We start from the raw sequence: 16444 nt of genomic DNA on the forward strand, positions 1-16444 counted from the left end.
CTGAACAATCCTGAATCTACGTAGGATCTTAATAATACACCCCCTAAAGTACGCAACCAGCTCATACCCATTAGGATGACTACAATAAATAAGAGTGCCCGCGAGGGTGTGGAGAAGTTGGGACCCCACACACAGCTGGCGGGAATGTAAAAGGTACGGCAGTTGTCCTCAAAGTGTTACAAATAGAATTACCACAATTCCACCTCTGGGCATGTATCCAAAAGAATCGAAAGCAGGGACACGAATGGATACTTGTACACCATGTTCATAGCATTATTCACAGGTGGAAGCGACCCAAGCGACCAAAGGTAGATGAATGGATAAACAAAGTATGGTATGGTATATCCACACAACGGAATCTTATTCTGACTTAAAAATGGAAATTCTGACACATGCTCCAGCATGGGTAAACCTTGTAGACGTGAATCCAAGTGAAATAAGCCAGTGACAAAGGGCAAAGACTATATAACACCTGTCTGAGGTACTGAGAGTCCAATCCATAGAAAGTGGAATGGTGGTTGCCAGGGGCTGGGGGAGGGGAGCAGGGAGTTGATAAATGGGTACCAAGCTTCAGTTTTGCAAGACGAAAAAGGTTCTGGAGCTGGCTGGTGGCGATGGTTGCACAGCAATGTACTTAATGCCACTTAAAAATGGTTAAGACGGTAAATTTTGTGTTATGTGTATTTTACTACCATTTTCTTTTTTTAAGTATGCAGAGAGGTGGTCTGTGCCTTAAGAGTGAATTAATCAGGAAACAGCAATTTGGTTGTAGAAAATTGGAGAGAAGCAGGAAGACTGCGAGGTCATGTTCCCTGGCCCCAGCCGGCTCCCCACCCCCTCCCGTGAGGCGCTCAAACCTCCACTTGGGATGCAGACACCAAACAAGGACCCTCTTGGTGGCAGAGGCTTTTATCACCTGGCTTCAACCTAGGAGGAAAGTTGCACGGGCTGTTGCAGATGGGAGACAGAGACTGTGACTATCAACTCACTGCTCCGCCCCAGCCCCACCCAACGCCACAGGAGGCCGGCTGGGGTGCTAGGAAGCAAGGCTGTGTTGCGGACCTCAGTAGCTTTTAATCCTGCTGGTCGTGTGATTCTGAGAAAGTCACAACTGAGGTAAAAATGCCCAGCTCACAAGGTCAAGAGGGTCAAATGAGATAGAACCTTAAGTGCACCCAGCATCATTCGTGGCCCATGTAGGCACTCTGTAAATGTCAGTTCCCTTCTGCTCCCTTCTGTCTCACCCAAGGATTCCACCCTTGGGCCCTGCACACTTAGCTCCTCTCAGGGCAGACATCAAACATTATTCATCTTCGAATTCAAAATCCCACATCACACTACCTGGTGCATGGAAATAAAGAGTCAGATAATTATTCAATACATATAAGATAGAAGGGCCACTGTGGTTCAGGGGCCTCTGGGCCAGCTTTGTGGCGGGGGCGGGGGAATCTAAGGTAGGTCTTGAAGGGTATACGAGAAATCAGGACCAAGAAAGAAGTGGGGGCGCCACGAGGGAGGGGGGCGGGGGGAAGAATGTGACCGCACAGGACAGGAGGGCGCGGGGCTGGCAGAGCACACGTGGGTCCCGTTAAAGAGCAGACGGGAGGAAGCCCGCTCAGCGAGGGCTGAGACACCGGGCCACGTTTATAATTCATTCTGAAGGACATGGAGAGTTCTGGCAGATCTGGCAGCAATGTGGAGCGAGCACAGTGTAGAAAGGGAAGGAGAACGGAAGGAATGAGACCTGCCACGGCCCACGAACGACCAGGGTATGAGAAGGCTGACTTAGAGGAGCTGTAAACTAAGAAGAGGAAACAATGAAGAAACACAAACAACACCGTCCGCTGACAGAGCTCCACAGCCCCGGGCGTCCATGGGGCGTCCACGCCGGGCCGGCTCCCCCACCAGCTCTCGGCCCCTTCCAGGCCCCCTGACTTCGGCTATTGGGCCCTGGAGCAGTCGGCCTTTCTGTTCAGAAGGATAGCTGTGAAATTGAAACGAGTGTATCGCATGGGCACCTTGTCAGAAATGTGCCATTAAAGTGACATTTTTGGGTGTCGGAGTTCCTCTCTTCCATCTGCGGTTGGATCTCACCTACTGGTGACAAGTGAGAAAACTGTGACACCAGCACTTACAGAAGCAAACCCAACCTCCTCTCTAGGAATCAAGCTGTGCCCTCCGTCACACTCAGCAGATGATATGGTGGCCCATGGAGAGCGCCCTCACCTCTCAAACCACAGTTCAGGGGGACCGGCAGGACCCCAAACCTCACGACCTTTCACGATGACAGGTGGGGAAAATAATATACATGATTTCTCAGGACTGGGGGAAGAAAGCAGAAAACTTCAAAATACTACAGGGACCGAACGCAAAAGAGCACATACTGTATAACTCCACTGACAGAAACTTCTAGAACCGGCAAAACTGACCAGTGACACAGTTAGAATCAATGGTCACCTCTGCAAGGGGTGTGTTGGAAGGGAGGACTGACTGGGGAGGGGCATGAGGGAACTTTCTGGGGTGATTGCAAGCCTATATTTTGATAGGGGTGTAGGTTACAACTGTGGAAGCATTTGTCAAAACTATAACAAGATTTATGCATTTCATTAATTATAATTCACAAGTAAATTATATTATACCGCAATGAAAAATATTAGAACATATAGAATATATATATACAGAGAGAGAGAATATACACACACGCACACATATACACACACATATATATGAATTAAAAACGACAGTAAAATCTCTTATGGAGGCTAAACATTTTAAGAAAAACTAAAAGCCACTTGGATCTAGGACTTAAACTTTAGGTGTGGAAATGAACTTGGATACCGACCCTATTGTTCAATCCATACTCTTCAAATGTGGAAACAGGTAGGACATGACCCACGGAAAGTTACAGAACAAGTCAGCGGCAGAGCACTAGTCCCCAAGCCTAGCCTGGGATTCGCGTCTCTGTTCCACATCAGGGCCAGAAAAAGCAGATAAAACAGAAGACCAAAGGTTATTTTATGAACTAAGTTCATTTCAGTCATCAAACCTGGAGCTAAACAGTCATCCCCACCAAGGCAATCTAAATCAGGAGATTAACTTTCCAACAATAAAAAAGTATTTACCTTCATAAGTCTGAGTCAAGAACCGCCCTCCAATGAACGGCTGACTTTAGCCTCCCCGCCCATATACAAATTTCCAAATTACTGGGGTAAACAGAAAAACATGTGGGGGCATCATAAACAGGGTTCTTTCCCCAGTTTTACCACTGACTCACTGTGGGGTCTCGGCCGGTCATCTACTGTGACACAGTAAGAAATAAATATTTGATCTTTGTCCTGGATTCCTGGCATGCAGCTCTTAAAACCCTTGGAATCTCCAGAGTGATGAGTATCTTTTATATAACAATGAAATAACTGGCGGGGGCTGGCTAGCCAGCTTCAGGACGGGGCCTGGTCCCCAGAAAGACCGGGGCATTAGAGGGTTGGCAACTTCCAGCCCACCCTGCACCTCCAACCTCCAGGTGGAGAGAGGGCTGGAGGTTGAGTCCGTCGCCGAGACCACTGCTGAATGACTTAGCCAATCACGGCCATGTCCAGCGGTTCTGAGAATTCCCAGTTAGTGCACACGCTGAGGGGCTGGGGGGCACCCAGAGAGGCCTGGCAGCTCTGCGCCCCTTCTCTTCACACCTAGCCCCATGTATCCCTCCCATTTGGCTATTTCTGATTTGCATCCTTTATAATAAACCATGAAATGTAAGTAAAGTGTTTTCCTGTGTTTCATGAGCCATTGTGGAACCTGAGGCGGGGTCACGGGAACCCCCAATTTACAGCCAGTTGGTTAGAAGTCCAGGGGGCAACCTGGGATTTGCCCCTGGTGTCTGTAGTGGGGGCAGTCTTGCGGGACCGAGCCCTTAAGCTATGGGGTCTCTGCTAACTCCAAGTAGTTAGGTAAGAACTGAACTACATACAGGACACCCAGCCGGTGTCAGAAACACACACACGCACACACGCACACGCACATTTGGTGTCGGGAGTGTTGTCAGGGTATAAACATCACAGACCTACCCTCTCTAGGCCTCAGTTTCCTCATCTGTAAAATGAGGGGCTGGACCAAATGCCACCAAGACCCTTTCAGCCAAAATTCGGTAATTCTTGGAATTGCTGGTTTAAAATTTTCCAGAGTTAACATGGGGCATTCTCAGCCTCTGGAAGCCACCAGCACATTCCGCTTTGCAACGCCAACCAACGCATCATTTCTCAGGCCTCATTTCCTATTTTGACTAATGACGTGCCAGAACTCGGTGTGATTTCTCCTTTGAGGGGTGGCAGAAAACGCTGCAGTGTCCTCTTTCAGGGCGCTGTCCTTGTCCCCAGCTCTCGAGACTTGCAGCTCAATTCTCCGAGATGAAAGAGTCAGTCTCTCTCCATTACACTCAATATTAAACCAACATCCAAAAGAGAATTTTTGACGTGTCTCCCAGACTGCAAGGCTTATGCTTCATTAATGATTAAAACAACAGCTGGTAATGTCGCAAAAGCAAGTTGGTCAGTTAGACAACTTGGCATCTGTTTAAATCCCCTTCCTTTCTCCTTCTGATAGTGTAGTTCCAAAGCAAATCCAAAGAGAAAGCAAAAGACATCGCTCTTGCTTTACCGAGAAGGGCTTCAAGGACTTGTGAGAAAGTACAGCCTTTAACCAAACTCTCAGAAAGCTGCTGGGGTGACGAGGACCCTCGTACACTGCATTATACGAGGAGGACTGAAACTGGGTGAATAATTTATAAGACTACGGCAGAGCTGCACTTGAGACAATTATTACCAGATTTTCAGCCGTAGGTTCATGCAGGTATCCATTCTCTCAATTCCACAAATAATTACTGAACGATCCAGTTTGGTGGTTCACAATACCAGCTCTGGAGTCCACAGGCCGGGGTTCAAGTCCCTGCTCTGCCACTTATCATCCGCACACCTTGGGGGCGGTACTTAACTTCTAAGCCTCAGTTTCCTCCTCTATACATGTGAATGACAGTACCTGTCTCACAGGGCTGTGGTGGGAATTAAAGGAAGCGACGCATGTGAGGTAATTAATCCAGTACCTGGTGAGGAGTAATGCCGACTACTTAGTAAGTACTATTATCACCGATATCCTGTCTTTCGGGCATGTGTTAGACTCTATTGAAAAATAAGGGCAGGACACGAAGGGCGCAGGCAACAAGAAAAAGGAGGCACACTGGACTTCATCAAAATTAAAGACTTGTGTGCATCAAAGGACCCAACCAACAGAGTAAAAATGCAACCCACAGAATGGGAGAAAATATTTGCAAATCACGTATCTAGTAAGGGATTAATATCCAAAATATAGAAAGAACTCCTAAAACTCAACAACAAAAACAATGTGATTTAAAATGGGCAAAGGACGAACAGACATTTCTCCACAGATTCCCAAATGGCCAATAAGCACAGGAAAACATGCTCCCCATCACTAATGATGAGAGAAATGGCAAGGACGTGGGGAAACCGGGCCCCTTCGCACGGCTGGTGGGAACGTAAGACGGTGTAGCCACTATGGAAAACAGTACGGCGGTTCTTACTCAAAACATTACAAACAGAATTACCTGATGATCCAGTCATCCCACCGCTGGGCATGTATCCAAAAGCATCGGAAGCAGGGACACGAACGGATATTTGTACACCATGTTCATAGCATTATTCACAGGTGGAAGCGACCCAAGCGACCAAAGATGGACGAATGGGTAAACAAAACGTGGTATGTATATCCACACAATGGAATCTTATTCACTTAAAAAAGAAGGAAATTCTGACACATGCTCCAACATGGGTGAACCTTGTAGACGTGATGCCAAGTGAAATAAGCCAGTGACAAAAGGGCAAAGACTATATAACACCTGTCTGAGGTACTGAGAGTCCAATCCACAGAAAGTAGACTGGTGGTTGCCAGGGGCTGGGGGAGGGGAGCAGGGAGTTGTATCATTGACAGAGTTTCAAGTTTGCAAAGTGAAAAAACTCTGGAGCTGGCTGGTGGCGATGGCTGCACAGTAATGTGAAAGTACTTACTGTCACTAAACTTAAAAATGGTCAGAATGGTACATTTTGTATTATGTATATTTTACCACAATTGTTTAAAAGTAAACAGATACAAATCAAAACAGGTCCGCTCATGGAACATTTAATCTAAATGGTGCCCAGTAACATATTTTGCTTTTACATACAGTATCTCACCCACCCTCCTCACAACCCAGTGAGCTAGGCCAGCACAGGTGTTCTTACCACACACCCCTTCCCTGTTCACAGGTCACGAGATGCGGGTGAAACTCCCACGGGGAGTCACCAGCAGAGGCAGAACTCACTCCAATCCAACATACAAAGTGCCAAATGTCGGAAAGGGACAAAGAGAGGGCAATGGGCATCTATATTGTTCTAGCATTCCTGGACGGGACGATGCTAATTTCACGGAAACCACGTGGCATCAGTAAGGCCCCTTCGTGTCTAAATGGAAACAGACCCCGCTTGCTGTCTGAACTGCAGTATGAACACAAGTCGAAGCTGGACTCTGCGCACAGCCTACGTGAGCCACCTCAGGCAACTTGTTAACTCCTCCAAGCCTCCATTTCTTCATCTGCAAAATTGAGATAATACCATTGACTTAACGTAGTTTTCAGAAGAAAAAATTTTAATGAGACCATGTGTATAAAGCACGTAACACGGTGCTTGGCACATAGAGAAGGGTCAGTAAACGATGGCTAATATTTTTAGCTTGGAAAGATGCTAAAAACTAAGAGTGATAGAGAGGAACTTCTGGAGTGAATAATTGCTGAGAATACGCTCCCACACACTGTGCCAGTCACAAGGAAATAGAAGTACGCATCCCGCCCTGACGAGCCGCCAGTGGGACTCGGATGAGAAGGCAATAAGACACCAGACACAAGATGAATAACAACAGGAAACAGCATAGGCAGCAGAAAAGGAATCAACAGGGTGAGTTATGTTAGTTCTAAGTGCAGCACACGGTGCTGGAAACGTTTTTTCATATTTCTGTTTCTTAATTTTATTAAATTTAGTGGGGTAATATTGGTTAATAAAATTATATAGGTTTCAAGAGTACAATTCTGTAATACATCATCTTTGTATTGCTTTGTGTGTTCACCACCCAAAGTCAAATTTTCTTCCGTCACCATATATTTGACCCCCCTTTCCCTCTAGTAACCATTATTATACTGTTGTCTGTATCTGTGAGTTTTTGTTTGTTTGTCTTGTTTGTTTGTTACTTTCAGTTTTATATCCCACATATAAAGGTCTGACATTGCTGAATATCACTACGGTCACCTTCGAAGTCCTCCCCAGGGGAAGCTATGCACTGATGCCAGCGCCTAGTCCACCCTTCAAAGCCATTTTGGAACTCTTTTTCTGGAATGGCCATCAGAGCTGTCGTCATATTACCCTTGATGTCCTGAATGTCATCAAAATGTCTTCCTTTCAATATTTTCTTTATCTTCGAGTAAAGAAAGAAGTCACTGGGGGCCAGATCAGGTGAGTAGGGAGGGTGTTCCAATACAGTTATTTGTTTACTGGCTAAAAACTCCCTCACAGACAGCGCCGTGTGAGCTGGTGCATTGTCGTGACGCAAGAACCGTGAACTGTTGGCGGAAAGTTCAAGTCGTCTAACTTTTTCACGCAGCCTTTTCAGCATTTCCAAATAGTAAACTTGGTTAACTCTCCAGTTGGTACAAATTCATAATGAGTAATCCCTCTGATATCAAAAAAGGTTAGCAACATCACTTTGAGTCTTGATTTGGACTGATGGAACTTTTTTGGTCGTGGAGAATTGGCTGACTTCCATTGTGCACTTTGACGCTTTCTTTCAGGATCATATTGGCACACCTGTTTCATCACCAGTGATAACACGGCCCAAAACATCGTCTTGCCTCTCCAAAAGGTCTTGGCAAACTTCCTCTCCTTCGCTTTTGTTCATCAGTGAACTCCTTCAGGACCATTATGCACACACCTTTCTCATGCCAGGATTTTCAGTTAAAATTTTCCTCTTTCTCTATCATGTTTACTTGGTCTGCTATGCTTCTCACAGTCAGCCAACCATTTTGACGCACAAGTCAACGAATTTTTGGAATGTTTTCAACCATTCTGCTCGTTACTGGCCACCCTGACCTCTGTTCGTCAGTGACGCATTCTCTCCCCTCAGAAAAATATTTAATCCATTTGTTCACTGCCATTTTCTTCATGGCATTTATCCCCATAAACTTGGACTAACATGTCCCTGATTCACTTCCACTCTTGCCAAGTTTAACAGGACATTTAATGTTTGTTTGTTGCTCTAATTCAAACTCAGACATTCTCGCGACGGCACACAAGAACACGCAACAACAACGAGCGCCACACAAACACAGCTCTGAGACACTGACACACCAAGGTTTTGACACCTTACTGGGCTGTTTGCTCATTGCTGTCAATGTCAGCGCACGGTGGCAAGTTCGCAAACTTAATTGTCAGACCTTGTATGTGCTACGGACTTTACACATGTTCTTTCATTTGATTTTCACAAACACCTGGAGGATAAGTAATATTCTATTTAACAGATGAGGGAAGAGGCAAATAAATGACACGGGACAAACACTGTGAGTTCAGAGAAGAGATTCAGCACCATAAACAGGGTGGTCTAGAGAGACTGCCTGGAGGAGGTGAGTGCTTGATGACTGGGCGAAAAGATCAAAGAGCTTTTTCTAGGGCAGGAGGGCTGAAGAGAGCACTAAATTAAGCACCACATCTGAGATTAGTTTTCAAAGGGCCCCTCTTCTAACTGCAATGAGCTGGGTCAGCAAACAAAGCCCAAACGCTATTTGTATCTTTTCAGACCATTAGGTTGTCCTAAAAATTCTGAATTATTTATCTGCTAGGTCGAGAGCAATAACCATGAACTGTGGCCCCTCTGGACACTATATTTCTACCCTTTTCCTCACTTGATATCTCTCCTACCAAGAAAACAAAAACCAAACACAGGTGGAGTACACAGAAATATGCTAAGAATGCATGTACAATGTTGCATTTCCAAAGCATGCAAAAATGAAAAATGAAATACACAAGAATTCCACTTATTCCACTTGTTATATGAAATGAGAGGAATCTCAATGAGTTTCTAAAAAAGCACGCTATAATTTTTTCCTCTATTGCATTTTTGTACATTTTTCAAATTTTCGACATGGCTATACATTGTTTTTTAGAAAGCACAATCCTGAGAATTTTTAATACCCCAATTAGCCACTCTTAGCAGTGGTACCCCTGCAGTAAAGCCTTGAGTGTCCCAGCTCCCGTTCATGCACATGGAAAGCAGGGCAGGATGAGGAGCGGGCTGACCCTCACCACGTGGCTTTCCAAGGCTGCTGATTGACAACCTGTCCAGCTCTCAGGAGCCCAGACTTCTTCCCACGCTCCATCCACCTGCCTCAGCACCTCCTCAGCTCTGACGGGGGCTCACAGGAAGGTCCCTGCTCAGACCTTGTAGGAACTGGCACTGCCCACTGCTGTCCTCCTTGTAGGACCCCAGCTCCCTTTGCGCAGAGCGGGGGCTCTGATGGTAAGAAAGAATGACCTCTGCCTGACTCTGTACAGACATTCATGCCTCTCCTTCCCTAGAAATCAGTCATGGCTCCCCAGTAAAAGAGTCCACATGAGTTGGTCAACCTTTGAAGCCCTCCACAGTCAGGCTTTTCCCCACCTTTGCAGTTTCCTTTCCACCTGTCCCCTCTCCGGGCAAATAGAACTAATCCCATTACCCCCACCTACCCCTTACTCTCCAGCCTTTGCCCAGGCTTCTGTCTCTGTGGAGAGAGCCCCCCAAGCCTCCCTTTCCTTTTCTACGTGACTCCAGTCCTACACACTTGTCAAAGCCCCGCTCAGTGGCCACCAGCTCCTGAACCCCCTAGTTGTGTTCCCTCCTCCTGTGGTCTCCGTCACCTCCTCCCACAGCACAACAGGACAGCCGCTGTGCAGCAGACGCTAGGCTCCACGGCCAGCAGCCTTACCCTCGGAGCTGTGTGACCTTCTCCTTGCCTCAGTGTCCCCGTCGGCAAAGCGGGAATAATAACTGCCTGCCTCAGTGTATCGCTGTGAGGATTCAAGGACTGCGAGTATACCAAGGGCCCACTCCAGTCTCTGGCACATAGTAATACAATACTGAACTTAAAAAAAAAGGCAAAAACCTTTAGCTGTTATTATTACTGCTCGAGGTAACCCCTTCCCTCCTTCATTCCCTTACTTCATTTATCTGTCCAACCTTGTGCCACTACTTCCTATCTTACCTGATTTAGCTCCATTATTAGTCTGAACATCCTGGCAAATGCTTGGTTTGGTTCTACAGACAGTCAATATAGGGCTACTGAACGAATGAATGAACTCTAAATAACTATACTTATTGTCTATCTATAAGAAGACCCACATTTAATGTCTGAGGAAAGATAAAAAAGAGATTAAAGAAGCAAAATTTTGCATCTGGAGCAATAGTTCTCCAAGTGTGGGGCCTGGCCCAGCAATACCGGCCACCCTTGGGAACCTGGTAGAACTGCAGAAAGCTAGGCCCCAGCGCACACCCCCTGAATTGGAAACTCTGAGAGTGGAGCCAGCAACAAGCCCTCCAGGAGATTCTAAAACCCTGAACTGTGGGCTCTGTGGTGCCAGAAGCAATGGGATTGAATGAGCATGGGATTGGGAGTGGATTCTGGGCTTAACTCTGGCGTTGACCTTGCACAAGGCTGAACCTCTCAACTTGCTCTCTCTGAACCTACTTAGGAACCACCTTCCAGAAGAAAGGGCAGGGTGGATGCAAGAAATGTACAGACTGTGAGCTTAGCTGCTGCTCGACCTGGGCAGACTATATTGGACCAAATGGCACCAGGTTAGAATGTCCGTATAGGGCCCATGAGACAGAGAAAGAATTACTCTACTAACCCCTCCTGCTACGAGCCTAATACTTCGCAGCCCAAGGCACCTTTGGGGGGTTTGTTACCTCTGCCGAAAGCTCCTGAAGAACAGCTTTCTAATATTGTATCCCAGAGCCTGGCACCCAACAGGCACTCAAAAAGCCTACTGAATTGGTCTGAAGGAATGCAGGTACAAGCCCCATGCAGCCACTGAGAGGTCTTTTTTTTTTCTTTTCTTTTTTTTTTTTAAAGAGAGAATCTTTTTTTTTTTTTAAAGATTTTATTAGGGAAAGGGAACAGGATTTTATTGGGGAACAGTGTGTACTTCCAGGTTTTTTTCCAAGTCAAGTTGCTGTCCTTTCAGTCTTAGTTGTGGAGGATGCCGTTCAGCTTCAAGTTGTCCTTTCAGTCTTAGTTGTCGAGGGCGCAGCTCAGCTCCAGGTCCAGTTGCTGTTTCTAGTTGCAGGGGGCGCAGCCCACCATCCCTTGGGGGAGTCGAACCGGCAACCTCGTGGTTGAGAGGACGCGCTCCAACCAACTGAGCCATCTGGGAGCTCAGCGGAAGCTCAGCTCAAGGTGCCGTGTTCAACCTTAGTTGCAGGGGACGCTGCCCACCATTCCTTGCGGGACTCGAGGAAGTGAACCGGCAACCGTGTGGTTGAGAGCCCACTGGCCCATGTGGGAATCGAACGGGCAGCCTTCGGAGTTAGGAGCACAGAGCTCTAACCGCCTGAGCCACCGGGCCAGCCCCTGAGAGGTCTTTTATGAGTGAGGAAAATGAGGTCCAGAGAGACTAAAAGCTGAAGTTAGCTAAAGAATACGGTCTTTGATGTCACCCACCCAGGGCTTCATACCCTACTTGCCACTGTTCCCCGCAATCCCTTCTGTTCCACTCTGATTCGTGTCCACATGTGCTCACACTCCCCTCCCTGCCTCGTTTACCTGTCCCCAGGCACAGGGTCTGCTCCTCTGCCTCTGGAATTCATACCCATCGTCATGACCAGCCCTCAGATTCAAAGAAACCTGTCCTATCACCCAGCCCTTCTGATTCCTTCTCTGACTCCTACCAGCTCCAACAAGTCCTGAGCACCTAACTAACTACAGTGCAGCCTTCTGTTAGCACAATGCATCGCTGTCCTCTCTCCTGCTGCAAAAAATCCCTTGAGCACCAGGACAGCTCTGAAATCCCAGCTCTCCCTCTTATCCGCTGAGCAATCACGTCCCTCCTCTGAGCCTCAGTTTCCTCATTTCTAATGTGGGAAGACAATAAAACGCCTTCCCAGAGCAGCTGCAATGAGCAAAGAATGGCTGTAGATTGCTTTGTGTAAGCTATAGTTGCTGCTTTTAATCATTAGCTTTGTTGTTGTTTCATTTCTGTATTCCCCTCCCTCCCATCAACCCCCTGGCACATACTTCTAAAAACAGTACTAACAATACTAAGTGTCACGAAAGTCACTTTTACACTTTGTCACAACGGTACAGAATGTACATTATAACTGAACTGAACTGTGAAATCTCCTAGGCCTTGCCAGGTGACTAACTGGCAACGAGGAGGCTCCATTCTCTCTATGGCTGTGTCGTGGACACTGGGGCCGAGGAGGGTACTTTCCTTCACAGGATGCAGACAGGCCAGTTGTCCCACGTATCCTCTCCAGGTAGAAAATTCAATCCTAAGTTAATTATCTGTTATTAACTGCAACAGCTACAATTTATTGAGCTTCTACTATGTTCCAGGTACTATGTTATGTTTTATATCTATCATCTCACTTAAATCTCACTACTCTATGAGTACAAACCAATCTCTCTCTCTCTCTCTCTCTCTCTCTCTCTCTCTCTCTCTCTCTCTCTCTCTCTCAGCAAACTAAGGCTCAGAAGCATTACACAATTTTCTGGGATCCCACAGCCAACACATGTGCAAGGCAAAATTCAAAGGCCAGGACGTCCTAACAGAGGCATCGTGCTCTATGCTCTCACTCCACACCCCTACACCCTTATATTTAGGTACTTTTAAGTGCACTTGAACTTCTAGCCTTCGTTAACTGCCTTGGCATTTCAATGGTGTAGAGCTTCCTATTGCAAAGGACAGAAAAGAAGGGGAAAAATCCTCCCCAGGCTGACTGGCTTCCTCCAACAGCAGGTGGGAATTCAGCATCCAACCGAGAAACGAGTTTTAGGAACATGGCTGCAGTGAAAGAGCAGCCGGGCAGAGGAGGTGAGAAAGAAAGATGGGTGAGACTCCAGAGAGACACAGAGGTTTGTGAAGGTGGGAAAAGACTGTCTCAGCAGCACCCAGCGTCTATCATGTCTCCTCCAAGGTCTGATAATAGAGAGAAAAGAAAGGTTCCCAACACCAGTTAGCCAACAGGAGAGCTCTCAATAGTTCCACGAAAGGCGGCCACGCAAGCTGGACCTTCGTTCTTAAGCAGAGCAGGAAATACACAAATCATCCCTGCCTAGACCAGCCGGGCCCAGAGGGACTCCGAAGGTCCCTGCTCGTGAAAGCCGTTCTACCCGCCCTGCCAGCAACCGGGAGGCACCCAGGTCTACAGGAAACTAATCGACATTCTGGACTGATCCCTTGGCGAAGCTCCTGCCTGGCGTGAAGAGGCAAGTTGCCAGTTCTCTACACTGCCACCAAAAGATTTCAGCTTTGGTGACTTGGCCCAGCAGAGGAGCCACAGTCATGAGGAGAGACCACTAGCAGGAATCTCGAAACTTGAGAATTCGGAGGACCCTCTTCTATACCTCACCTCCTAACCCCTCGTGTGACACACAAGCAGAGTGTGAAACCAGCAAGGGCAGGGACTCGCACAAGGTCACAGGCAGCGTCGCCGGCAAAGCCCCTACCGGAGGCCCCGGCTGCCCGACTCCCGGTCCAGCGCCCCCAGCATTAAACAGCACGGCCTCCCTCCTGCAAGGCCGCGCAGGCCGCCGTGCCCCGCCCCCCGCCCCGCCCCCGCCCCGCCCCGCCCCCGCCCCGCCCTCCAGGCCCCGCCCCGCCCTCCAGGCCCCGCCCCCAGGCCCGCCCACAACCTGCCGAGTGGCAGCTCTAATTAGCGAACCTCCCCGCAGGGAGCCTCCCCTGGGAGGGTGCCCAGCCTGCGGGCTCCTAGGGCTGAAACGGGGGCCAAGGACGGACGGAGAAAGGTCTGGAGGAAGCGGCCCCGACGGCAGAGGCAGCGAGCTGAACAAGGGCGCCCGCGGCGGCCTCTCCCCGGAGGCGCCATGGTAGCCGACCCGCCAGCCGCGGGCACCACCTCGGAAGAGCCAGGAGGGGCTGGGCCCTGACGGGTGAGGACGCGCGGAGCATCTCCGACTCCAAGTTGGGCCTCCGGGCGCTGCCGGGAGGACGGCACCGGCTTCGTGAGCAGACCCAGCCCTGCCGCGGGCAGAGGCCCGACGACAGGATGCCCAGCCCGCCCGTGAGGTGGCACCGGTGCCCCGCAGCGGCCCGTGGTCTTCCCCGGCCCCATCAGCCGCCGCCGTCGCCCACCCAGACGCCCGCCCTTCGCGTCGCCTTACCGAGGCACTGCCCCACCGGGGTGCTGAACGGGTTCCCCAGGAGGAACTCCATCTTGGGCGGACAGCACGGCAGCGGCCCGGGAACCCTGTCAGCCGCCGGGGTCTCCGCTGTCCCCGGTAGCGCTCGCGACCTGACTGACACCCAACCCCCGGCCCCACCCTCAGGAACGCCGGACGCCCGGCCTCTGGCCCCGCCCCCTGCCGCGTTTCTATTGGGCAACGTTTGCCCAACCCACCTCCGATTGGCCCCTACACCTCCCGCAGCGAAGCTCCACCTACCCCACGGCGTCCGATTGGGCGGAGGAGCGAGCTAGGTCGAAGGAATCTCCGTCAGGCGTAGCGGCACCTCCCCTGGCCCGCCTCCGAACGAGAGTCTGTGTATTTTGATTCATCTACGTACTGGTCCCTCTAGAATCCCTACTATTATTGGAAAACAGATGAGTCAATCACTCAAACAGGAGGCGGGAGAAAAGGCGGGGCTAGGAAGAGCCCAGCCCACAGGAAGTGCTGATTGGAGAAACATTTGTTTTCTCTCCTGCTGGTTGGTGGTAGGAGTATTGGCCCACCCAGAAATGTTGTCACGTGATCCACTGTCACCCAGGATGTCTACCTCTGAACTTCCCCTTAGCAACGAGTGGCGGCTCTTGGTTCCCCTAGCAACCGTTCAAAGCGTCTCCTGCGCGGAACCAGCCCGGTAGCCTGCGCTTGAAAAGGTGAGACCCAGGAGCTGAAGCAAGGGCAGACAGCGCTCCGACTTAACTCCTTTCTCTGACTTTTCTCCGACCCCGCCCTTCTCATCTGTAAAATGAACCCACAGTCCTCTGCTAGTCGCTTTGTAGCCGCGCTAAGACAATCAAAACACTGGTCCTGGGCTTTCAGGCAGGTGGATAAGAAAGAAATGCTAAGGGAGCATTTCTTCAGTGGGCAGGGCCCGGAGAGATTTGTAATGGGTTCCATCCCCCAGGCTTCTGGCCTGATCCCTTTCATAGAAAGAGAGGTACCGGAAAGAAAGGTCCACTGATAACTTCTTCAAGAATTTAACCCTTATATCCGACTTCCTAACTATCATTAAGCTATTTCTCTTATTTTTATTCTTCATCTGGGTCTCGTTTAAAAGGCTTTGGTTGGGAATATGGATACCTGCGTTCCGTGTCTGTCTTGTCAGTTGCCTGTCGCATGACTTTGGACAATTTCCTTCCTCTCCTGGGTCTCAGTTTCCCTCTCTGGGAAATTAGGGCATTAGGATTCTCCTCTCTAGGATTATGTGACCTCCAGAGCTGATGCACTTACCATGTTTCCCCCCAAAATGAGACCTAGCCGGACCATCAGCTCTAATGTGTCTTTTGGAGCTAAAATTCATATAAGACCCGATCTTATTTTACTATAAGACCCGGTCTTATATAATATGATATAATATAAGAGCAGATAATAGAATAGAATAGAATAGAATAGAATAGAATAGAATAGAATAGAATAGAATACGAGGTCTTATATTACGTTTTGCTCCAAACGACGCATTAGAGCTGATTGTCTGGCTAGGACTGATTTTTGGGGAAACAGGTTAGTACACAGTAAGCACTCAAGACACAACAGGAGCCAATTGGTTTTCTTCTTCGCAATTCATGGACAGTAGGGGCTATATTTTTCAGATCCAGTTGATTCCAGATTGTTTATTTCCAGGACAATTCTGGATCTGCTTCTCCGTGAGAAGGCTACTGCATTGAGCATGGTGCATTCCCCACCTCCTATCTGTGGTCTTCACCAACTGAACTATCATTGGGCAAGTCAACAGGAACTCGGGTTGGGTGATAAATTACTAACAAAAATCCCCTTCGAGAAGGATTTTCGGCCCTTGGCCCTGACCCAGAACAGCTGTGAGAAACATCGTGAGCTGTGACAATGGTCTGTAGTGCCCTGGGTACAGCTAAGGCATGATTGAGAAAATGGCTCTGGAGTCATGTTCTCCTTCTCTGCCAT

The 16444-nt window shown here is 48.7% G+C and overlaps 2 protein-coding genes across 5 annotated transcripts in view; one reads left to right on the forward strand and one right to left on the reverse strand.

Moving 5' to 3' along the window:
- The window catches only part of TOM1L2 (target of myb1 like 2 membrane trafficking protein), a 109666-nt gene extending 95065 nt beyond the window's left edge, over positions 1-14601 (reverse strand). For all 4 annotated transcript variants that reach the window (XR_013992041.1, XM_081029665.1, XM_081029664.1 and 1 more), the window contains exon 1: positions 14468-14601. Coding sequence is in view for 3 of the 4 variants with exons in the window: in XM_081029665.1 (XP_080885791.1) it covers positions 14468-14519 (52 nt within the window). In the remaining variant the exon portion in view is untranslated. The remainder of the gene's footprint in view (positions 1-14467) is intronic.
- A 124-nt stretch (positions 14602-14725) lies between these two features.
- The window catches only part of DRC3 (dynein regulatory complex subunit 3), a 37897-nt gene continuing 36178 nt past the window's right edge, over positions 14726-16444 (forward strand). The window contains exon 1 of the mRNA XM_081029663.1: positions 14726-15180. The gene's annotated coding sequence lies outside the window, so the exon portion shown is untranslated. The remainder of the gene's footprint in view (positions 15181-16444) is intronic.

The sequence above is a fragment of the Rhinolophus hipposideros genome (assembly GCF_964194185.1).
Source record: "Rhinolophus hipposideros genome assembly, chromosome: 20".
NCBI classification, from domain to species: domain Eukaryota; kingdom Metazoa; phylum Chordata; class Mammalia; order Chiroptera; family Rhinolophidae; genus Rhinolophus; species Rhinolophus hipposideros.